The 25,156-nt window shown below is 38.4% G+C and overlaps 1 protein-coding gene across 1 annotated transcript in view; it reads left to right on the forward strand.

The window, feature by feature from the left end:
- The first annotated feature begins 293 nt into the window (after window positions 1-293).
- EPM2A (EPM2A glucan phosphatase, laforin) overlaps window positions 294-25,156 on the forward strand; it is a 99,516-nt gene continuing 74,653 nt past the window's right edge. Inside the window, exon 1 of the mRNA XM_065889020.1 lies at window positions 294-594. Within this exon, the coding sequence (XP_065745092.1) occupies window positions 294-594 (301 nt within the window). The remainder of the gene's footprint in view (window positions 595-25,156) is intronic.

Below are 25,156 nucleotides of genomic sequence, written 5' to 3' on the forward strand. Positions count from 1 at the left end.
CCACTGGAAGAGGCAGCGGGCAAGGGCCAGGCTTCTTTTCCGGGAGACATGGATGGTGGCCCCAGCTGACCACTTCCCGCGGCCAAAGGCCCAGGCCTGGATCATCCTCGGGCTCCTGGGCCCCGTGATGCAGCCTAAAAAAGGTACAGCATCGCACGTGTCCCTGCCAGCGTCCGCGCCTCGCGCGTCCAGGCCTCGCGCGCCGCCGCCCAATCGCCGCTGCCGCCTGGCGCTCGGGTCGCGTCCGCCGGTCGCAGGGAGACTGGAGGCCGGGAGCCGCGCCGCCCGCCGCCATGCGGTTCCGCTTCGGGGTGGTGGTGCCGCCCGCGGTGGCCGGAGCCGGGCCGGAGCTGCTGGTCGTGGGGTCTCGGCCTGAGCTGGGGCGCTGGGAGCCGCGCGGGGCGGTGCGGCTGAAGCCGGCGGGCACGGCAGCGGGCGCTGGGACGCTGGCGCTGCAGGAACCGGGCCTGTGGCTCGGGGAGGTGGAGCTGGCGGCCGAGGAGGCGGCGCAGGACGGGGCGGAGCCGGGCCGCGTGGATACGTTCTGGTACAAGTTCCTGAAGCGCGAGCCGGGAGGAGAGCTCTCCTGGGAAGGTACTGGGAGCTGCGCCGGCCTGCATCCTGGCCTCGGCCTCGGCCTCGGCCTCGGCCTGGGGCGGGCCCCACAGTCCCCGCCGCGACTTCCCGGGCGCTTTGCCCGGCTCTCGGGCTTCACAAGCTGTCTGAACTCCCCGGACGCCCTGGGCTGACCCTTCTCTGTCCGCCCAGCTGTCGCCCCAGCCGCGCCTCCCGCACCCGACAGGTTCGCTAGATGGAGGCTGGGTTTCTGTCCTCCCGCCCCTTCGGTCTTTGCTCCTCCGACCTCTTTCCCACAAACACAGGACCCGGTTCAGGCCTCGGTCCCCCTCGCCCTCCGCGTCCTCCCTGCGCGGGTCCCCGGACTGCCAGGTCCCCCGCCGCTCCTGGGTTCGCTCCTCAACTCTGCCTTGACGGTTTTTGTGCCCTCATTTTTTTGCCCCGATTCACTAAAGAATGACCCAACCAGTGAAGCTACCCTTTTCGCTAATCCTAAATTGCAACGTACTATCTCTAGTGTATTTTTTTTTCTTCTTTTCGATTTGAGAATGAACTACTGGAAAAACATTGAGCGTTTCTCTTTTTGATTTTTTTTTAAAGTCCCGAATATATGACAGTTGAGATATGCTCTGATTTCTTAAAATATAAAAACAATACATGCTGGCTGTAAAATATCAAAAACAAAAGCAAAAAATGTACAAAGTAAAAACTTGTGTCCTCCACACACCCTGAGTCCACTGCACACCGACCAATATATGACATGTATCTATCTCACACATAAATTGGTTAATATATTATTCTCTATCCTGCTTTTTCTTGCTCTGTAAAGGTTGTGGATACCTTTTAGTGCCAGTCATATAAATGTATATTTCATTTTTTAAATGGTAACGAAATATTCTGCATCTACCAATGTGCATTTAGGTTGTTTTCTGTCTTCCTCTGTTATAAACAGTAATAGCTTAATTGGAAATCCGTGTATAAAGTTATCTTTGAGCATTTGGGAATGTTCCTGTATGGTAGATTCTGAGAAGTGAAACTGTTAGGTCAAAGCGTGGCCATATTTTACATTCCAGTAAGGACTACCAAATTATTCCCTGAAAACTTTATGCCAGTGTAGAATCCTGCCCGCGATGTGTGAATTTAGACAGTCCTTTCTTTAAATGAAATGTGCAAAGTTGGGGATTGGAGTATGTGTGGCTCAGTAGTTGTCTAAAGTGGATGAAATGTCTCTGTGGAAGTTTATATGACAAAAATGGGCCACTTAGCCCATAATGATGTGGAATCAAAGAATCTGCAAAGAGCATGAGTGTTCTGTAATATGTTTATATATATATATATTTTCCTTGTTCCTCTTTTTGTACCCCACTGAGTTTCATGGTCTGGTGACATTTATTGTCCTTTTGTATTATGATGCCGGAACTGAAAGGTACTCTCATCAATTGTGCCCTTCTTTACAGGATATTACTATTATTAATAGTATCATATAATTATTTTTCATAATAAAGTAATATCTGATCATTTTAATAAAAATTAGGATGGTAAAAAAGAAAGATTCTTCCCTTTCCCCAGTCTGTCTCCTTTTCTATTTTTAGTTTTTCTGCTATTCCTCCCAAAGTTCTGAATAATTTGCTTATATTGCTATTTCTTAATATAGCAACTTGAATTTTTCTGTTTTTAGATTTTCTGAGTTACCATACAAGTTATATATTACATTTAAATTAAAATTAGACAATATCTATTGACAGCTGCTGTATACCCATTAAATTAACCATCATACTTGCTGTGAAATATGAGGAATTTAGCTCAAGTTCATTATCTCTCTCCTCCCTGCTGGTTTTTATATTATTATTTTATACTGCATATATGTAGTTTATTGTTGACTTTCTATTATATAGAAATTTCTGTATTATGCTTCTGTTACACAGAAAGTTACTCCTATGTAAAAGGATAAGAAAAATAACTCACCTACACATTCCTCCCCTTCTCCTTACTTTGGTTAATCATCATTTCTACATTAAGTTCTATTAATATATAATTTGTATTCTGTTTTATAATTGTTGCTGTGCCTTCTTGTTTTAGGTGGATAGGTTGATTCTAAGAACTGTAAGTTAACAAAGAGCATCACGAGGCGCAGCATAGCCTATTTTGTTTGTTTGTTTGTTTTTTTGCGGTACGCGGGCCTCTCACTGCTGCGGCCTCTCCAGTTGCGGAGCACAGGCTCCGGACACGCAGGCTCAGTGGCCATGGCTCACGGGCCCAGCCGCTCCGCGGCATGTGGGATCTTCCTGGACCGGGGCACGAACCCGCGTCCCCTGCATCGGCAGGCGGACTCTCAACCACTGCGCCAGGGAAGCCCGCATAGCCTATTTTTAAGAGCAAGGATTTTAGAGCCAGAATGGCTTCACCAACCAGTGTGTGACCTTGGGCAAGTCACTTTACTGGGCTGTTGTTGAAAGGACTAAACTGGCTAATAAATCTAAAGAGCTTAGAATAAGACATATATTAAGTGTTAAATAAGTGTTTGTTATTGTTACTATTATGATTAGGAAATAATTAGTGTGGAACTAAGTAGTTCAGTTGCACTCATTAAAAGTTTGGAAATATAATTCTGTGACATGAAACCTGTGTACCAGGAGGAAAAGCTCTCTTCTCTCACACTGTAAATCATGCTCAGATTTTTATTTAAAGTGATACCAGAGTTCATTTTACTTTATATTTGGGTGGCCATGCTCTACACCTTGTTTCAAACTTTCTAGTTACTTTTTAAAAACAGAAACAGCATGTTGATCGTCAAAATTTCCTAGCTTAAATGCAGTATTGGATGAATGCAAATTCCCCACTTTTTGAAAACATTCTTTTCCTTGAAGAATTAGGATTTTTGTTCCAATTTTCACTAATATATAGCTTTCTGAGCACAGCTATCTGAGACTTTTATTTTTGTTGTTTTTAATTGAACTCTGATGTGTGTTGCATTGTTAAGGATTCCAAATCTTCCACTTTCTTGAATGTCTTAATCATTTCATTGGATTGTATCCTCAAATAATTTTTTTTTAGTTTTTTTTTTATACTTTTATTTTTCACATACACACCCTGTATTTTATTTTTACAAGAGATAAATAAACTGACATCAAGCATTGTAAATGGATGCCCACAACAGAAGCAACAATGATTGCAATTACCAAACACGAAACACACTCACACTATGTCATAATATTGACATTCAGTCCAGGAATCCTCCACTGTAACAGCTCCTTTACTTTGCAGTGAAAATTGATTTGTATATTTTTTGCCTCTGAGTCTTTGTGGGATTTTTTTTTTATTCAAGCAGAAAGTCACAAAAATTATAATCATCCTCATCAGTTCACTCAGTCCCATGTAATTAATTTTTATTTCATCTTGATCTTTTGTTAGCACTTTTATAAATTCATCAGTTTTCCATTAGAGTTCTGAAAATCCTTATTCATTCAGTTCAGCAGTATAGTCAGTTACCAGAAACCTGTACTTGTCAGAGTCTTTTCCATGAATTCCTTGAAGATGAAACCCTTTTATAGGAATATATTTGCAAAAGCATCAGAGTACACCCAGAACTGTCTGCAAATGACAAAAGACTTCAAAATGACTGTGGTTAAAGATTTGATGAAAGTTCATAATAATGCAATTGACAAGGAAATTTAGTTATTTCTGAGATACATATTTTAAAATAATAACTAGAATAATGATATAACATTATACCAGAACATATAAGATTTTTAGAAATTTCATGTAATGTCTGAAACATTTATATTAACATATTTCCATACAAATAACCCAAAGAAAATTTAGTATTAGTTGTTTTTGTTTGTTTGTTTTTTTATACTGCAGGTTCTTATTAGTCATCAATTTTATACACATCAGTGTATACATGTCAATCCCAATCGCCCAATTCAGCACACCACCATCCCCACCCCACCGCGGTTTTCCCCCCTTGGTGTCCATATGTTTGTTCTCTACATCTGTGTCTCAACTTCTGCCCTGCAAACCAGTTCATCTGTACCATTGTTCTAGGTTCCACATACATGCGTTAATGTATGATATTTGTTTTTCTCTTTCTGACTTACTTCACTCTGTATGACAGTCTCTAGATCCATCCACGTCTCAACAAATGACTCAATTTCATTCCTTTTTATGGCTGAGTAATATTCCATTGTATGTATGTACCGCAACTTGTTCATTCATCTGCCAATGGGCATTTAGGTTGCTTCCATGACCTGGCTATTGTAAATAGTGCTGCAGTGAACATTGGCGTGCATGTGTCTTTTTGAATTATGGTTTTCTCTGGGTATATGCCCAGTAGTGGGATTGCTGGATCATATGGTAATTCTAGTTTTAGTTTTTTAAGGAACCCCCATACTGTTCTCCATAGTGGCTGCATCAATTTACAGTCCCACCAGCAGTGCAAGAGGGTTCCCTTTTCTCCACACCCTCTCCAGCATTTGTTGTTTGTAGATTTTCTGATGATGCCCATTCTAACTGATGTGAGCTGATACCTCATTGTAGTTTTGATTTGCATTTCTCTAATAATTAGTTATGTTGAACAGCTTTTCATGTGCTTCTTGGCCATCTGTATGTCTTCTTTGGAGAAATGTCTATTTAGGTCTTCTGCCCAGTTTTGGATTGGGTTGTTTGCTTCTTTAATATTGAGCTGCATGAGCTGTTTATATATTTTTGAGATTAATCCTTTGTCATTTGCAAATATTTTCTCCCATTCTGAGGGTTGTATTTTGGTCTCATTTATGGTTTCCTTTGCTGTGAAAAGGCTTTGAAGTTTCATTAGGTCCCATTTGTTTATTTTTGTTTTTACTTCTATTACTCTAGGAGGTGGATCAAAAAAGATCTTGCTGTGATTTATGTCAAAGAGTGTTCTTCCTGTGTTTTCCTCTAAGAGTTTTATAGTGTCCGGTCTTACATTTAGGTCTCAAATCCATTTTGAGTTTATTTTTGTGTATGGTGTTAGGGAGTGTTCTAATTTCATTCTTTTACATGTAGCTGTCCAGTTTTCCCAGCACCACTTATTAAAGAAACTGTCTTTTCTCCGTTGTATATCTTTGCCTCCTTTGTCATAGATTAGTTGATCATAGGTGCGTGGGTTTATCTCTGGGCTTTCTATCTTGTTCCATTGATCTATGTTTCTGTTTTTGTGCCAGTACCATATTGTCTTGCTTACTGTAGCTTTGTAGTATAGTCTGAAGTCAGGGAGTCTGATTCCTCCAGCTCCATGTTTTTCCCTCAAGACTGCTTTGGCTATTCGGGGTCTTTTGTGTCTCCATACAAATTTTAAGATGATGTTTTCTAGTTCCTTAAAAACTGCCATTGGTAACTTGTTAGGGATTGAATTGCATCTGTAGATTGCTTTGGGTAGTATAGTCATTTTCACAATATTGATTCTTCCAATCCAAGAACATGGTATATCTCTCCGTCTGTTGGTATCATCTTTAATTTCTTTCATCAGTGTCTTATAGTTTTCTGCATACAGGTCTTTTGTCTCCCTAGGTAGGTTTATTCCTAGGTATTTTATTCTTTTTGTTGCAGTGGTAAATGGGAGTGTTTCCAGAATTTCTCTTCCAGATTTTTCATTATTAGTGTATAGGAATGCAAGAGATTCTGTGCATTAATTTTGTATCCTGCTACTTTACCAAATTTATTGATTAGCTCTAGTACTTTTCTGGTAGAGTCTTTAGGATTCTCTATGTATAGTATCATGTCATCTGCAAACAGTGACAGTTTTACTTCTTTTCCAATTTGTATTCCTTTTGTTTCTTTTTCTTCTCTTACAGCCGTGGCTAGGACTTCCAAAACTATGCTGAATAATTTTGGTGAGAGTGGACATCCTTGTCTCGTTCCTGATCTTAGAGGAAATGTTTTCAGTTTTTCACCACTGAGAATGATGTTTGCTGTGGGTTTGTCGTATATGGCCTTTATTATCTTGAGGTAGGTTCCCTCTATGCCCACTTTCTGGAGAGTTTTTATCATAAATGGGCGTTGAATTTTGTGAAAAGCTTTTCTGCATCTATTGAGATGATCATATGGTTTTTCTTCTTCAGTTTATTTATATGGTGTATCATATTGATTGATTTGCATTTATTGAATTTGCATATATTGCATCCCTGGGATAAATCCCACTTGATCATGGTGTATGATCCTTTTAATGTGTTGTTGGATTCTGCTTGCTAGTATTTTGTTGAGGATTTTTGCATCTATATTCATCAGTGATATTGGTCTGTAATTTTCTTTTTTTGTAGAAAAAAAGAAAATTTCTTTTTGTCTTTATTTTTTTGTAGAAAAAAGAAAATTTCTTTTTCTTTATCTGGTTTTGATATCAGGGTGATGGTGGCCTTGTAGAATGAGTTTGAGAGTGTTCCTTCCTCTGCAATTTTTTGGAAGAGTTTGAGAAGGATGGATGTTAGCTCTTCTCTAAATGTTTGGTAGAATTCACCTGTGAAGCCATCTGGTCCTGGACTTTTTTTGTTGGAAGATTTTTTTTTTTTTTTTTTTTGCAGTACGCGGGCCTGTCACTGCTGTGGCCTCTCCTGTTGCGGAGCACAGGCTCCGGATGCGCAGGCTCAGTGGCCATGGGTCACAGGCCCAGCCACTCCACAGCATGTGGGATCTTCCCGGGCCAAGGCACGAACCTGTGTCCCCTGCATCAGCAGGCAGACTCTCAACCACTGCGCCACCAGGGAAGCCCTTGTTGGAAGATTTTTAATCACAGTTGCAATTTCATTCCTTGTAATTGGTCTGTTCATATTTTCTGTTTCTTCCTGGTTCAGTATTGGAAGGTTATACCTTTCTATGAATGTGTCCATTTCTTCCAGGTTGTCCATTTTATTGGCATAGAGTTGCTTGTAGTAATCTCTCATGATCCTTTATATTTCTGCTATGTCAGTTGTTACTTGTCCTTTTTCATTTCTAATTTTATTGATTTGAGTCCTCTCCCTCTTTTTCTTGATGAGTCTGGCTAATGGTTTATCAATTTTGTTTATCTTCTCAGAGAACAAGCTTTCAGTTTTATTGATCTTTGCTATTGTTTTCTTTGTTTCTATTTCATTTATTTCTGCTCTGATCTTTATGATTTCTTTCCTTCTGAGAACTTTGGGTTTTGTTTGTTCTTCTTTCTCTAGTTCCTTTAGGTGTAAGTTTAGATTGTTTACTTGAGAAAAGATGCTTGATACGATTTCAATTTTCTTAAATTTATTAAGGCTTGATTTGTGACCCAAGATATGATCTACCCTGGTGAATGTTCCATGAGCACTTGAGAAGAAAGTGTATTCTGTTGTTTTTGGATGGAATGTCCTATAAATATCAATTAAGTCCATCTTGTTTAATGTATCATTTACAGCTTGTGTTTCTTTATTTATTTTCATTTTTGATGATCTGTCCATTGGTGAAAGTGGGGTGTTAAAGTCCCCTACTATGATTGTGTTACTGGCAATTTCCCCTTTTATGGCTGTTAGCATTTGCCTTATGTATTGAGGTGCTCCTATGTTGGGTGTATAATATTTACAATTGTTATATCTTCTTCTTGGATTGATCCCTTGTTCCTTATGTAGTGTCCTTCTTTGCCTCTTGTAATAGTCTTTATTTTAAAATCTGTTTTGTCTGATATGAGAATTGCTACTCCAGCTTTCTTTTGATTTCCATTTGCATGAGAAAGTTTTTTCCATCCCCTTACTTTCAGTCTATACGTGCCCCTAGGTCTGAAGTGGGTCTCTTGTAGATAGCATATATCTGGGTCTTGTTTTTGTATCCATTCAGCCAGTCTATTTCTTTTGGTGGGAGCATTTAACCCATTTACACTTAAGGTAATTATCGATATGTATGTTCCTATTACCATTTTCTTAATTGTTTTCCATTTGTTATTGTAGGTCTTTCCCTTCTCTTGTGTCCTGCCTAGAGAAGTTCCTTTAGCATTTGTTGTAAAGCTGGTTTGGTGGTGCTGAATTCTCTTAGCTTTTGTTTGTCTGTAAAGCTTTTAATTTCTCCTCCAAACTGAATGAGATCCTTGCTGGGTAGAGTAATCTTGATTGTAGGTTTTTCCCTTCCTTCACTTTAAATATGTCCTGCCACTCCCTTCTGGCTTGCAGAGTTTTTGCTGAAAGGTCAGCTCTTAACCTTATGGGGATTCCCTTGTATATTTTTTGTTGTTTTTCTCTTGCTGCTTTTAATATTTTTTCTTTGTATTTAATTTTTGATAGTTGTTTTAATGTGTTGTGACATATTTCTCCTTTGATTTATCCTCTATGGGACTCTCTGTGCTTCCTGGCCTTGATTATCTTTTCCCATATTAGGGAAGTTTTGAACTATAATCTCTTCAGATATTTTCTCAGTCCCTTTCTTTTTCTCTTCTTCTTCTGGGACCCCTATAATTCAAACGTTGGTGTGCTTAATGTTGTCCCAGAGGTCTCTGAGACTGTCCTCAATTCTTTTCCTTCTTTTTTCTTTATTCTGCTCTGTGGTAGTTATTTCCACTATTTTATGTTCCAGGTCACTTATCCGTTTTTCTGCCTCAGTTATTCTGCTATTGATTCATTCTAGAGAATTTTTAATTTCATTTATTGTGTTGTTCATCATTGTTTGTTTGCTCTTTAGTTCTTCTAGGTCCTTTTTAAACGTTTCTTGTATTTTCTTTATTCTATTTCCAAGCTGTTGGATCATCTTTATTATCATTACTCTGAATTCTTTTTCAGGTAAACTGCCTCTTTCCTTTTCATTTGTTTGTTGTGATGGGTTTTTACCTTGCTTCTTAATCTGCTGTGTGTTTCTCTGTCTTCTCATTTTGCTTCACTTACTGTGTTTGGGGTCTCCTTTTTGCAGGCCGCAGGTTCGTAGTTCCTGTTGTTTTTGGTTTCTGCCCCCAATGGCTAAGGTTGCGTTGTGTAGGCTTCCTGGTGGAGGGGACTGGTGCCTGTGTTCTGGTGGATGATGCTGGATCTTGTCTTTCTGATGGGCAGGACCATGTCCGGTGGTGTGTTTTGGGGTGCCTATGACCTTACTATGATTTTAGGCAGCCTCTCTGCTAATGGGTGGGGTTGTGTTCTTGTCTTGCTAATTGTTTGGCATAGGGTGTCCAGCACTGTAGCTTGCTCGTCGTTGAGTGGAGCTGGGTCTTAGCATTGAGATGGAGATCTCTGGGAGAGCTTTCGGCATTCGATATTATGTGGAGCCTGGAGGTCTCTGGTGGACCAGTGTCCTGAACTCGGCTCTTCCACCTCTGAGGCACAGGCCTGGGACACCCAGCCATAGAACCAAGACCCTGTTGACCACATGGCTCAGAAGACAAGGGAGAAAAGAAGAAAGAAAGAAAGAAAGAAAGAGTAAATAAATAAAATAAAGTTATTAAAAGAAAAAAAATTTTAAATTATTTTAAAAATATTAAGAAGTAATAAAAAAGAATAAAAAAGAAAGAAAGAACAACAAAACCAAAAAACATATCCACCAGTGATAACAAGTGCTGAAAAGTATACTAAAAAAAAAGCAACAACAAAAAAACAGACAGAACCCTAGGACAAATGGTAAAAGCAAAGGTATACAGACAAAATCACACAAAGAAGTATACACATACACACTCACAAAAAAGCAAAAAAGGAAAAAATATATATAAAAAAAAAGGAAGAGAGCAACCAAATCAATAAACAAATCTACCAATGGTAATAAATTCTGCATGCTAAACTATGATAAACATAAAATCAGAAACAAATTAGATGCAGAAAGCAAGGTTAAGTCTACAGTTGCTCCCAAAGTCCACCGCCTCAGTTTTGGGATGATTCTTTGTCTATTCAGGTATTCCACAGATGCAGGGTACATCAAGTTGATTGTGGAGCTTTAATCTGCTGCTCCTGAGGCTGCTGGGAGAGATTTCCCTTTCTCTTCTTTGTTTGCACAGCTCCTGGGGTTCAGCTTTGGATTTGGCCCCGCCTCTGCATGTAGGTCACCTGAGGGCATCTGTTCTTTGCTCAGACAGGGTGGGGTTAAAGTAGCAGCTGATTAGGGGGCTCTGGCTCACTCAGGCTGGGGGGAGGGAGGGGTATGGAATGCGGGGCTTCCCCCTCTCCCCATCTCCACCAGTGAAGTGGCTTCCTAGTGTGTGGAAAGTTTTCCTCCTGCACGGCTCCCTCCCAGAGGTGCAGGTCCCATCCCTATTCTTTTGTCTCTGGTTTTTCTTTTTTCTTTTGCCCTTCCCAGGTACTTGGGGAATTTTTTTGCCTTTTGGGAAGTCTGAGGTCTTCTTCCAACGTTCAATAGGTGTTCTGTAGGAGTTGTTCCACATATAGATATATTTCTGATGTATTTGTAGGGAGGAAGGTGATCACCACGTCTTACTCCTCTGCCATCTTGAACGTCTCCCCTCAAATAATTTTGAAGAAACAGTAAGTGGGTGATAAAATATCTGAGTATTTATTTATTTATTTATTTATTTTGCTGTATGCGGGCCTCTCACTGTTGTGACCTCTTCCGTTGCGGAGCACAGGCTCCAGACGTGCAGGCTCAGCGGCCATGGCTCACGGACCCAGCCGCTCCACGGCATGTGGGATCTTCCCGGACCGGGGCACGAACCCGTGTCCCCTGCATCGGCAGGCGGACTCTCAACCACTGTGCCACCAGGGAAGCCCTCTGAGTCTTCAAATGCCTGAAAAGGTCTTTCTTTTGATTTCACACTTGATTAGTCATCTGGTATTCCAGTCTCAAAATAATTTTCCCTTTGACGGAACTGCCACAGTACCTTTTAGCACCTGTTGTAGCTGATATTTCTGATGTCAAACTAAGCCCATTTCTTTGTAGCCACTTTTTTCCCCTCTTTTGAAGCTTTAACACGTCTCCTTGCACTATTTTACCAGGAGGTATCTGAGTTTGTTGTTCTTATGACTTGACAATTGGTTGGTTGTTTTGATTCCAGGAATTGTTTTTTTCAACTCATGGAAATTTTCTATTATTCCTTTATTTCCTCCTCTCTGTTTTCTCTCTTCTTTTGTCTGAAATGTCTGTTGGCCATATATTGTACCTTCTGCTTTTATGTGAGTATCTCTTAACTTTTCTCCTGTATTTTCCATCTTTTGTTTGAATAGATTTCCCTGGCTGTGTTTCCAGATCACTGTTTGGTTTTTAACACTAACCATTCCATCATTTACTCCCTACACTATATTTTTGAAATTTTTGGCAATTGTATTTTTAAGCTCCCACCTTTTTTTCTGTTATTCTCTGATTACTTTTTTTCCAGAGCTGATTGTTTTTCTTGTATGGATAATTTACACTTGAATCTTTCTGAGGACATCAAATAGAATTGATTAAAAGTTGTTTTTGTCTTACATTAACTTTTTTTTCCCTCACTGTAGTCAATTTTTTTTTAATGCTAAGGGTTTTCCTCAAGTATCTGGTAATCCCTAGGTGACCATTCATTTTTATGAATAAAGGTTATGTTGATTTGTATAGGCAGCTGTGCTGGTTCCCTGTTGAAGTTGCTTATGTTTATCCAAAATCTTCTCTAAATGGGTGGACACTCATGGGCTACCATGTAATCTGGCAGATTTTGTGGAGGGGAAGGTTTCTTCACTTAGGGTTAATGGTTGAGGATCTAGCAGGCTCCAGGTCCTTATCATTAGCAAAGTAAAGAAACAGAACAAACAAAAACTTGACTATAGGAAGAGATATTTCAGTCTGTTTTATTCCTGAATGGTGTTGCCTTTTTCTCTCATCTTCAGGTATGTCATTGGGTCCATAGATGTCTCAAGATCTGTTCTGTTCAGATATCTAGCCCCTATACCCACACTAGGGCCCTTTCCAGGAAAGCCATTCTCTACTGTGTTTACAGCACACTTATTTCATGTTAGGGGTAAGGTGGGGTGGAAGGAGGCAGGTGGGAAACCTTTCCTTCAACTCCTTTCCAGGTTGGCATCTCTCTATTTATTACGTCTCCTCTTATAAGTCTTCCCTAACTACCTTCTTATTCTTTCTCACAGCACCTGTTTCTTTCCTTATATCTCTTATTATAGTTTAAAATTGCATTAGTTATTTTGGCTTGGACTCTGATTGCAAGTAATAGAAACTGAGTATGAACATGCCTATAAAAGAAATATTATTAACTCATATAACCAAATTAAAGACGCATGGGGTCCAACCTCTTTCCTCACCTGCCCTCTAGTTTTCTGTCTCTTCCCTGTGCATTTGCCTTACTCAGGAACTTCATTTTCTGAAGCTAACTGACTCTGTCAAGCTGGATTCTCCACACAGAGCTCCAGGCTTACATACTTAGAACCAGAGAAGAAAAATATAATCTTCCCTGCCAGCTCTAGTTAGAAAAATCTGGGAGAAAGACTGAAATTCACCTTGTTGGAACCAATCACTCTTGCCAAGGAAGTGGGAGTACAGTGATGAGCATTTCCAACAACAAACACTTCCTGGAGTTGGGAGGAGGAACTGCCCCCCACCCCACCGCCGCCCCAGAAAGCATGTACTGTTTCAGAGGCAGATTGGAATGCAGTGGGCCACAGGTTAACAGAAAACACAACAAGCCCTTGCTTTAAAAAATAAGGGTTTGTTTTTCTGCTGTAAAAAGTTCATTGGTGGGTGGCAGTGGAAATGGGCCATAGCTCATGGATGTCAGGTGAGGTGTTATTGCATTTTCTTGGCTTTTCCCTCAAGGCAGCAGCTGCTGCTCTAATCATCACATATGCATTCAGTGGAACATGGGAGGAGTGGGAAGGATGGAAATGTCAGCCGTGGGTATCCCCATTTATCTAGAAAACATTAACTTTGCCAGGATTCTCCCCACCACTCAACATACATACAGGTATACCTTGTTTTATTGTACTTCACTTTATTGAGCTTTGCAGATATTACAATTTTTTTTCTTAAATTGAAGGTTTGTGGCAACCTTGTGTTGAGTAAGTCTTTAGGTGCCATTTTTCAACAGCATTTGCTCACTTCATGTCTCTGTGTCACACTTTGGTAATTCTTGCAATATTTCAAACTTTTTCATTATCATTATATTTTTCCTGGTGACCTGTAGTCAGTGATCTTTGATATTACTATTGTTATTGTTTTAGGGTGCCACTGACGGTGCCCATATAAGACAGCAAACTTAATGCTTAATGGATAAATGTTTGTGTTCTGTTCCACTGACCTGGCCATCCTCCCCTACCTTAACCCTCTCAGGCCTCCCTATTCCTTGGGACACAGCAGTATTGAAATTAAGCCAGTTACTAACCCTACAATGGCCTGGAAGTGTTCCCATAAAAGGAAGAGACACATTTCTCATTTTAAATCAAAAGCTAGAAATGATTTAACTTAATGAGGAGACCATGTTGAAAGCCAAGACAGGCGAAAAGCTAGGCCTCTTGCATCAGTTAGTCAGGTTGTGAATGCAAAGGAAAAGTTCTTGAAGGAAATGAAAAATGCTACTCCAGTGAACACATGCATTATAAGATAGTGAAAGAGCCTTATTGCTGAAACAAAGAAAGTTTTTGTGGTTTGGATAAATCAAACCAGCCACAATATTCCCTTAAGCCAAAGCCTAATCCAGAGAAAGGCCCTCACTCTCTTCAATTCATTGAAGACTGAAAGAGGTGAGGAAGCTGCAGAAGAAAAGTTTGAAGTTAGCAGAAGTTGGTTCATGAGATTTGAAGAAAGACGCCACCTCCATCACGTAAAAGTGCAAGGTGAGCAACAAGTGCTGATTGGAGAAGATGCAGCAAGTTATCCAGAGACCTAGGAAGATAATTAATGAAGATGGCTACACTAAATCAGATTTTCAATGTAGCCTTCTATTGGAAGAAGATGCCATCTAGGTCGTGCATAGCTAGAGAGGAGAAGTCAATGCCTGGCTTCAAATCTTCAAAAGACAGACTGACTCTTTTGCTAGGGGTTAATGCAGCAGGTGACTTGAAATTGAAGCCAATGCTAATTTACTATTCTGAAAATCCTAGGGACCTTAAAAATTATGCTAAAATGACTCTGCCTGTGCTCTATAAATGGAACAAGAAACCCTGGATGACAGCACATTTGTTTACAACATAGTTTATGGAATATATTAAGCCCACTCTTGAGACATACTGCTCAGAAAAGAAGATTTCTTTCAAAATATTACTGCTCATTGACAATGCACCTTGGTTACCCAAGAGCTCTGATGGCGATGTACAATGAGATTAATGTTTTCATGCCTGCAAACACAACATCCATTCTGTAGCCTATGGATCAAGGAGTAATTTTGACTTTCAAGTCTTATTATTTAAGAAATACAATTCATAAGGCTATAGCTACTGTAGATAGTGATTCCTCTGATGGATCTGGGCAAAGTCAATTGCAAACCTTCTGGGAAGGATTCACCACTCTAGATGCCATTAAGAACATTTGTGATTCATGGGAAGAGGTAAAAATATCAACATTAACAGCAGTTTGGAAGAAGTTGATTCCAAACCCCGTGGATGACTTTGAAGGGTTCAAGACTTCAGTGGAGGAAGTAAATGCAAATGTGGTAGAAATAACGAACTAGAATTAGAAGTGGAACCTGAAGATGTGACTGAATTGCTGCAATCTCATGTTAAAACTTTCACGATGAGGAGTTGTTTCTTATGGATAAACAAAGAAAGTGGTTTCCTGAGGTAGAATCTACTCCTGGTGAAGATTGTTGAACTGACAACAAAAGATTTAGAATATTACATAAACTTAATTGATAAAGCAGCAGCAGGGCTTGCGAGGATTGGCTCCAATTTTGAAAGAAGTTGTTATGGGTAAAATGCTATCAAACAGCACTGTATGCTACAGAAAAATTGTTCATGAAAGGAAGAGTCAATTGATGTGAGAAATTTCACTGTTGTCTTATCTTAAGAAATTGCCACAGTCACCCCAGCCTTCAGCAACCACCGCCCTGATCAGTCAGCAGCCATCCTCATCGAGGCAAGACCCTCCACCAGCACAAAGATTATGACTCGCTGAAGACACAGATGATGGTCAGCATTTTTTAGCAATAAAGTATTTTTAAGTTAAGGTATTTAAATTGTTTCTGAAGATATAATACTAATTGCACACTTAATAGACTACAACATAGGGTAAACATAACTTTATATGCACTGGACAATAAAAAAATTCATGTGATTTGCTTTATTGTGATATTTACTTTATTTTGATAGTCTGGAACTGAATTGGCAGTGTCTCTGAGGTATGGCAATACTTCTTTTCATGTTTAGAATTGGACAGAACGGTTGTGCTGGGCTACCTCTACTGCAGAAGAGACTGGAAAAGTACATTATTTAGCCTAGCACATTACTGCCCTGAGGAAAATTAGGATTCTATTTACCAAGAATAAGGAGAATTGATTTTAGGGAGGCAATTAACAATGTCTGCTACATTTTAAACAAAAGATATCAACTACAATATTTATTTGTTTAATGTATACCTTCCCACCAGACTGTGAGCTCTTATGAGGGTAGGGACTATGTCTGCTTTATTCACTGTTTTATATCCTGCAATTGTAATTGGCACATAGTAGCTGCTCAATAAATATTGGTTGAATGAGTGAAGCACAAACAGAAAGATCAAAGTTTTTCTTAAGTATCTATCATGTGCTAATTACTTCTTAGGTGCTTTCAACTAAATTACCCTTTGTTCTCCCCAGCTATGCTGTGAGGAGGAAGAAATTCAATTGCCTCTTACACAGATGAAGAGACCGAGGCTTTCTGCAGGGTCTAATCTACAATCTGCTGTTAACCTCATCCAGTGAAATTTTTTTTCAGATATTGTATTTTTCTTCTCTGAAAGTTTCATTCATACTCTTTTGCATATTTTCCTTTTGTTCTTATTTAGTTTATGTTTTTCTTTAAATTCTTGGCCACATTGAAATTATAGCTAGAGTCCATATCTTCTAGTCCCCTTATATTTGTTTTATATTTGGGTCTGATTTCTACTGACTAATTTTCCTATTGGTTATTAATAATACTTCTCTGCTTCTTTTCATGCCTTTCCCCCTAATATAATGGAGCTTTATTTGTGGATTTTATTTTTACACATTTTGGACCATACTGCATGTATTTTTAAAATGTTAACTGTATTTGGAATGGTTTTAGCTTTACAGAAAAGTTGCAAAGATAGGGCAGAGTTCCCATACACTCCCCACCCACTCTTCTATTGTTAACGTTTTATATTAGTATAGTATACCTGTCAAAATTAATTAACCAGTGTTAAAAAAAAAAAATTAATTAACCAGTGTTGATACATCATTATTAACTAGGGTCTATACTTCATTCAGATTTTTTTTTTAAAACATACCTTTCCTCTTCCAGGATCCTATCCACAATACCACATTATGTTTTAGTCATCATGGCTGTGTTGGTTTCTCAGATTTCAGTTGTTTTTGAGATGACCTTGACAGTTTTAAGGAACTCATCAAGTATTTTGTAGAATGTTCCTCAACTGAAATTTTTATGGTGTTTTTCTCATGATTAGACTGGGGTTGTGGGCTTTTGGGAAGAAGATCATAGAGGTAAATTGCCTTTCTTATCACATCATATCAAGGGTACATACTTTGAACATGATTTACCTTGATCACCTGGCTGAGGTGAGTTGTCTATTAATCTTCTCCCCTGTAAAGTTACTCTTTCCCCCTCTCTTTCAATACTGTACTCTTCGGAAAGAATTCATTATGCACAGCCTACAGTTTAGAAGTGAGGAGTTATGCTCCACCCCCTTAAGGATGGGCTATCCTCATAAATTATTTGGGATCCATCTGCATGCAGGATTTGTCTCCTCCAATTATTTATTTATTCAATCCCTTTGATTTTGGTATGGATTCATAGATATTTATTTTATACTTTGGGTTATAATCTCAGTATTTATTTTTTATTGAGGGATAATTGACATTTAACATTATATTAGTTTCAAGTATACAATATAATGATTCAATATTTGTATATATTGCAAAATGATCACCACAGTAAGTCTAGTTAACATTTGTCACCATACATAGTTACAAAATTTATTTATCTTGTGATGAGAGCTTTTAAGATCTGCTCTCTTAGTAACTTTCAGATATGCAATATGGTATCATTAACTATAGTCACCATGCTGTACATTACATCCCCATGACTTGTTTATTTTATAACTGGAATTTTGACCCCCTTCATCCATTTTGCCCACCCTCCCATCCATCTGCTACCCCCACCTCTAGTATTTTATTTATTTTGTTGCTCAGTTTGATCCAGCTTTGGCCACTGAGAGCTGTTTCAGTGGCTCCAGTGGCTCTTTGAGCTGCTCGCATCATTGTGTATGTGGTTTGTTTCTTTGTTTGTTCAACTTGAGCACTTCCTTACTTTCTGGTACTGCAAAGTACTCCAGGCTCATCTTTTGTATTTCCTGCCCTCATGCTAAATCAGCCATTTTTCCAAAGAGTTCCGGTTTGTTTTATTGTAGAATGGTATTAGAAACCAAGATCTGGGCACTGAGTATGCTCCTTGCTTCCGGGGTATTGCTGCTTGTAGGCCCTCTTAGCCAACAGAACAAAGAAATATGTATGTGTATATATGGGGAACAGATATACAGTTTGTAATATAAAGTTTTATGGGTTTTGACAAATGCACAGTTGTATATCATCCACCATTATAATATCATATAAAATAGTTTCAAAATTCCCTTGTCTTTTGTCTATTCAAGCCTCCCCCATCCTCAAACTTCTGGTAGCCACTGATCTGTTTACCATCTCTATAGTTTTGCTTTTTCCAGAATGTCAAATAATTAGAATCATTCAGTGTGTAGGCTTTTCAGACTGGCTTCTTTCACTTAGTAATATGGATTTAGGATCTACCCATGTCTTTCTGTGGCTTGTTAGATGATTTGTTTTTATTGCTGCATAATATTCCATTTTGTGGATGCATCATAGTTTGTTTATCCATTGTCTTATTGAAGGATATCTTGGTTGCTTCCAGGGTTGGTGATTATGAATAAAGCTGCTATAAACATTTATGTGCAAGTTTTTTTTTTTTTGGTGTCTTTTCTTTCACATTTTAAAAAATTGAAGTATAGTTGATTTAAAATGCTGTGTTAGTTTCTGGTATACAGCAAAGTGTTTCAGCCATATATATATTATATGAATATATATTCTTTTTCATATTATTTTCCATTATGGTTTATTACAGGATATTGAATTATTGAATATATTGATAGTTCCCTGTTCCATAAAATAGGACCTTGTTGTTAATCCATTCTATATATAATAGTTTGCAATTGATGTGCAAGTTTTTACACAAACCTGAAGTTTTCAGATCAGTTGGATAAATACCTAGGAGTGGATTTGCTGGATCATATGATAAGACTATATTTATCGTTGTAATAAACTGCCAAACCATCATCCAAAGTGGCCATAGCATTTTTCATTCCCACCAGCAATAAATGAGAGTTCCTGTTGCTCCACATTTTCATCAGGTGGTTTTGTTCATTTTGGGGGTTTTAACTATTCTAATAGGTGTGTCGTGGTATCTCACTGCTTTAATTTGCAGTGCTCTAAAAATAAATTATGTTGAGCATCTTTGTATATACTTATTTGCCATCTGTGTAACTTCTTTAATTGGATGTCTGCTCAGTTCTTTATTTTTTAGTTGGGTTGTTTGTTTTCTTATTATTGATTTTTAAGAATTCTTTGTGTATCTCAGATACAAACTCTTAAGAGATATGTTATTTGCAAACATTTCCTCCCAGTCTATGACTTGTCTTTTTATTCTCTCAACAGTGTCTTTTTTAACGTAAAAATTTTAATTTTAATTGAGTCCCATTTACCATGTTTTTCTTTCATGGATTGTGCTTGTGGTTTTGAATAAACAACTCTTCCCCAAATCCAAGGTCATCTAGATTTTCTCATATGTTATCTTCTAGAAGTTTTGTAATTTTGCATTTTATATGTAGGTCTATAATCCATTTTGTGTTACTTTTTATGTGTGGTGTAAAGTCTGTATCTAGGTCTTTTTTTTTTTTCCACCTATAGGTGTCCAATTTTTCCAGGACCATTTGTTGAAAATACTGTTCTATTTTGAATTGCCTTAATCAAAAATAGGTTGACTAGATTTGCATAGGTCTATTTCTTGGCTCTTTATTTGGTTCCACTAATCTGTGTCTATTCTCGCACCAGTGACACACTGTGTGGATTACTGTAGCTTAATACTAATCTTGAAATAGTGTAGTGTGTGTCCCCCAAGTTTGTTCCTCTTCAGTATCATGTTGGCTTTTCTTGTTCTTTTGCCTTTTCGTATACATTTTAGAATCGATTTGTTGAATCTACAAAATGGCTTGCTGTAATTTTGATTAGGGTTGCATTGAATCTATAGATCAAGTTCAGAAGAATTGACATATTAATACTATTGAGTTTTTCAATCTGTGAACATGGAATATATCTCCATTTAATTAGGTCTTTGATTTCTTTTATCAGTGTTTTGTAGTTTCCATATACAAATCCTGTACATGTTTCATTAGATTTATACGTAAGTTTTTTAAATGGGGGGGGTGCTATTTTTAATGGTATATTTAAAATTTTTTCAGTTTTAAATTTCAATTGTTCATTGATGGTATATAGGAAATAAATCAACTTTTATATATCTCTTGATTTTTGTTTGGATTGTAGACATTGTAGTTTTACATTGTTTCAAAGAAAGTTTGGGATTTTTTTTATAGCAGTTAAGTTATTGTTTCTTCTGAGGTTTATTTTGAAGGTTTATAAGAGAATAACTGCAGTAGCTTTTACTGTAGGACTAGTTTAGCCCCACTACTAAGCAATGATCCTTCTGTGTTCTCTGCTGGATGCTTCACATATTAAACAAGATCTTCCCACTCTATCTGGTGGAAACTCAAATGTTTCCCAGTTCTGTGTGAGCTCTGCCAATTCTTTGGCTTACAATTTTCAGAAATTGTTCTTTTCTTGTCATTTGTTCTTTGTATGGCTCTGTCAAATATCAACTTATGCATCCACAGATAGGCATGAAACCAAAGAATCTAAGAGACCTTTATGAAGATTTTTAAAAATTAATTATTTGTTTTTATTTTTGGCTGTGTTGGGTCTGTTGCTGCACACGGGCTTTCTCTAGTTGAGGCGAGCGGGGGCTACTCTTCGATGAGGCACACGGGCTTCTACTGTGGTGGCTTCTCTTGTTGCAGAGCACGGGCTCTAGGCACGCAGGCTTCAGTAGTTGTAGCACTCGGGCTCAGTAGTTGTGGCTTGCGGGCTCTATAGCGCAGGCTCAGTAGTTGTGGTGCACGGGCTTAGTTGCTCTGCGGCATGTGGGATCTTCCCGGGCCAGGGATCGACCCTGTGTCCCCTTCATTGGCAGGCAGATTCTTAACCATTGTGCCACCAGGGAAGCCCGAGACCTTTATGAAGATTTATGGACCTCTTTGTATGGCTTTCTCATCTCTAGAATTTGACCCTACAAATTCTAGTTACTTCATTCTCCCAAATTTGTATTTCTAGTTCCTCGATCAGTGACACTGTTGGGTTCTCTTTGGGATTCCATCCCTGTGTCATGGTTCAGAAATTCTCTATAGGCAGAAATCTGTGGCATTCATACTGTTCACTTTGTTTTTCTTTTCTCAGAGATTTCACTCCTGCACTGCCTTTTGTTCAACATCTCAAAACCGTTGTTTCATATATTTTGCCATTTTTCTAGTTGTTGCTTTTATAGGCAGGAGAAGTCTCTGACTGATTTTTAAAAGTTTACTGTTAGATATTTTTATAGCATATTATTAAAAATTTTGTGAAATGGCAATTCCTGATTTTGTCATTTAATTTATTTCTAATATATTTATGTATGTGTGTATATATGTATATATGTGTATACACACACAGACACACACATATATGTATAGTCTAACCTATATCTTTCTTGTTAAAATTAGGTTATTTTATTTGGTAATAGCTTCTTTCATGCTGAAGATTCCTAACTAATTATAAACTGGCATTAAATTCTGTTTCTACTGATTTACACTCTGGCTTAGGCATCCTAGTCTTAGATTTTAATGGCCATAAATTCAGCATTCAAATTATCACTATTTCTTACTCCACTTTTATCCCTCTGCAAAAACTGTAATTTGTCTTCATTTCATATTACCTTTCATGCCACTACAAAGATTGTGTTAGAGTAGAATTGACATGTTAAAATTTCTAATCCTTAAATAATCTATTATTATAATTTAAGAAGATTAAGCAAATCAACATGCAATTTTATGTTTTTAAGATAATGCGTTAGTTTGCTAGGGCTGCCATAACAAACTTTCACAGACTGGATGGGTTAAACAACAGAAATTTATTATTTCACAGTTCTGGAGGTTAGAAGTCCAAAATCAAAGTGTCAGCAGGATTTGTTTCTTCTGAGGCCCATGAGGGAAAGATCTGTTCTAGATCTCTCTCCTCAGCTTGCAGGTGGTTTTCTCCTCCCTGTGTCTTCACATCACCTTCTCTCTATGTGTCTCTCTGTCCAAATTTCCTCTTTTTATGAGGATACCCGTCAATATTGGAATAGAGTCCACCGCAATGGCCTCATTTTAACTTTATTACCACTGTAAAGACTCTGCAAATAAGGTCACGCTGAAGAACTGGGAATTGATTAGGGCTTCAACCTGTGAATTCTGGGGACACAATTCAACTGATACCAATAGCGCATCTCTTCCAATATTTATTTAATTCATCAAATTGTTCTTTACATTCTAAATTATTAAAGAAGGTTATCATTTGCCTTTGGGTAGAAAAACTTACCCTAGAGCTACTTCACTGTTACGTGTATTCAAGATAAAAACATCTATTTGGAAGGCAATATAGAGGGACACCATAGTATAAAGAACAAATGTTTGCAATAAGGTAAACCCAGATTAGACTCCAGGTTCTGCCATAGACTTGTTGTATAACCTTACATGAATTACTTAACCTCATGAGTTTGTTTCTTTCTTTCTAAAAAGGGATGATTAACCACACCAGGCTTGTTGTGAGGCCTAGTTTGTAAGGTGTCCAGAACAAGGTAGTAGGTATAACTTTAAGATAGCCAGCAGCTCTGGCAGCTGAATTACCTCTGCCTTTCCATTTTTACTAAGACGAAATTTCTTGATCTTAAAGACAGTTTATGTTCACAGAGGCATCAGTTTTATGTAATATTGGACTATTGCATACACTGACCCCAAACTATACCAATGTTCCAGTATATTCTAGACCATGCTGCAAACTCTTGAAAATTACTTGCATTGCCCATTTCTACTTGTGCTTCTACTCTGGCTGTGCTACGCCTTGGTGAAGACTGGGTTTGACTATGCCTACTACGCTCAAACTATCAAAGGAATCATTAAAAAGGGAATATAAACTGGTACCTGGTAGAGAGTTACATGAGATAGCTTAATGAAATAGATATGAAAGACAAGTATAAATAAAACTTTGAAGAGTGACGCATTAAATGGTCAAGAGAAATATTCATTTTGACAATAGTTTATTGCTGTTGAGTGAAAAATGCTACTCACTAAAAATTACAGTAGGTTTAATTTTCCTGTTCCTTGATCACCTGAAACCATCCAAGGAAACCTGAATCTATGTTGAACCATAACATCATCAAATTAACCCTCCTTATTTTTTTATTTTTATTTTTTGCGGTACGCGGGCCTCTCACTGCTGTGGCCTCTCCCGCTGCAGAGCACAGGCTCCGGACGCACAGACTCAGCGGCCATGGCTCACGGGCCCAGCCACTCCGCGGCATGTGGGATCTTCCCGGACCGGGGCACGAACCCATGTCCCCCGAATCGGCAGGCGGACTCCCAACCACTGCGCCACCAGGGAAGCCCCCTCCTTATTTTTTGATGGAGAAAGTGGGACCCAGAGAGGTTAAGCTCACACACTGCTAGCCTGTGAGAAACACTGGGGTAGAAGGCTGGTGTCATGATTTAGCACTTTTCCTTCCAGATTAGATTACATCACCTCTGCTAGGCAGGGCATGGAGATTTGGTGAGTGAATCTTAATGTCCTGTATATAAACTCTGAGCTCTGGGACTTCATAGGTGAGAAGAAGTTCACGGTGGCTGTGTAATATCTGGGATATCTCTGCATGATCAGTGAGAAGGGAACTGATGGAGAAAAATGAGAAAAAAATGGAGAAGTGAGTTGAGACTCTGTTCCAAATGGTTCTTTCTTTTAACATTCTCTTAATCCTCTTCCCACCTTCTTTTTCTTCAGAGCATTTATTTAATGTGTTGCTTCAGCTAAAACGACCCAAAGTTTCGAGAACATCAATAAGAATGGTATTTAAATCAGAATAAACAGCATTTTTTTCTCTGCTCTTGGACCAAACCACGGTCTACCATATGTCCAGAATAAGTTGTGCCAGACTAAAATAATCCAGGAATAGATATTACTGCAGTTTCTCGTTCCATCTTCCCCAGTACCTGACCCTCCATCATTTGCCAGAGAGCTGAATGGGAGCTGAAATGAAAATCCTTGCTGCTTTTAGATGACTTATTCATGTCCCCAGAAGCAGAATGGGGTTCTCATTTTAGGGAAAATTAAAGAAAATGTTGTTGGATGCTCACACAGTGGAGAGGGAGAGATGCTCTGGAAAGTTTTTATCAAAAAGTGGTAGAACAACTAAATGTTCCTTTGTGCTCCTGTGGAGACAAAATAATAAGTTGGATAAAGCATTGGTTTAAACCAGTATAACATTCTGTGGTGGGGAGTTTAGGGTAGTGAAATGCATACGGTGCAGATTTTATACTTCATTAATTATGTTTCTTTGTGTAAAGATAATGCTCATGAGTGTTTGGGACATGAGAGTGAATGAGAAAAAGATTTATAAATTGTGATTTGTAGAAAGCCAGAGATGGAGAGCTTAATGAGATGAAAGAAGCCTGAGAAGATTTCAACTTTCTGTGCAAGAGATGGGCTTGGCTGGCAGGTCAGGTCTAACTAGCTGTGTGGGTCGCTGCTGGGCGTGAGAGGTGGCTCTGTCTTGGTACCAGTGTTGGTGCCAGTGCTTCCATACTCGTAAGCTCCTTAAAGTGTTTTGTTATTCCAAGATGATCATCAATTCGAGTTTCATTATGTAGAACATTTCTCAGTTTTCTTCTCTGATGGTGGGATCATGGGCCAGTATCCAGCTAGTTGAGGTCTGTAGTACAGCCAGTATACAACAAAATGAGAAGCTTAACATTTTCAATTCTATGACCTTCATGTTTTTAAATGTTAAATCATAATGTCACATTAACATAGAGCTTTATTCCAAATTTTAGCTAATTAAACCATAGAGAATCAGAGGAATGGTTACTTTGAAATCATTTCCTTTTTCAGTTTAGTTGTAAAAGGCTCTATGCTATTTCTAGGAGAAATAATAGATCATCATTTGATCTGTTATTGCCAAAATTTCTGTATGTTATAGTTGTAGATTTGTACCTTTGGAAAAGGTTAATATAGCATTTACATTTGTGTCTTTTGCCATAAATTACCAATTTACTACCACCTTTATTGACTGCAATCACTAAAAATCTATTTGATGAGTGTGAAAGTCATTATCCAGAACTAGAATAATTCAGGCTCCCATATACAGAAAATTAT

This window comes from Phocoena phocoena, chromosome 12 (assembly GCF_963924675.1).
Source record: "Phocoena phocoena chromosome 12, mPhoPho1.1, whole genome shotgun sequence".
Taxonomy (NCBI): domain Eukaryota; kingdom Metazoa; phylum Chordata; class Mammalia; order Artiodactyla; family Phocoenidae; genus Phocoena; species Phocoena phocoena.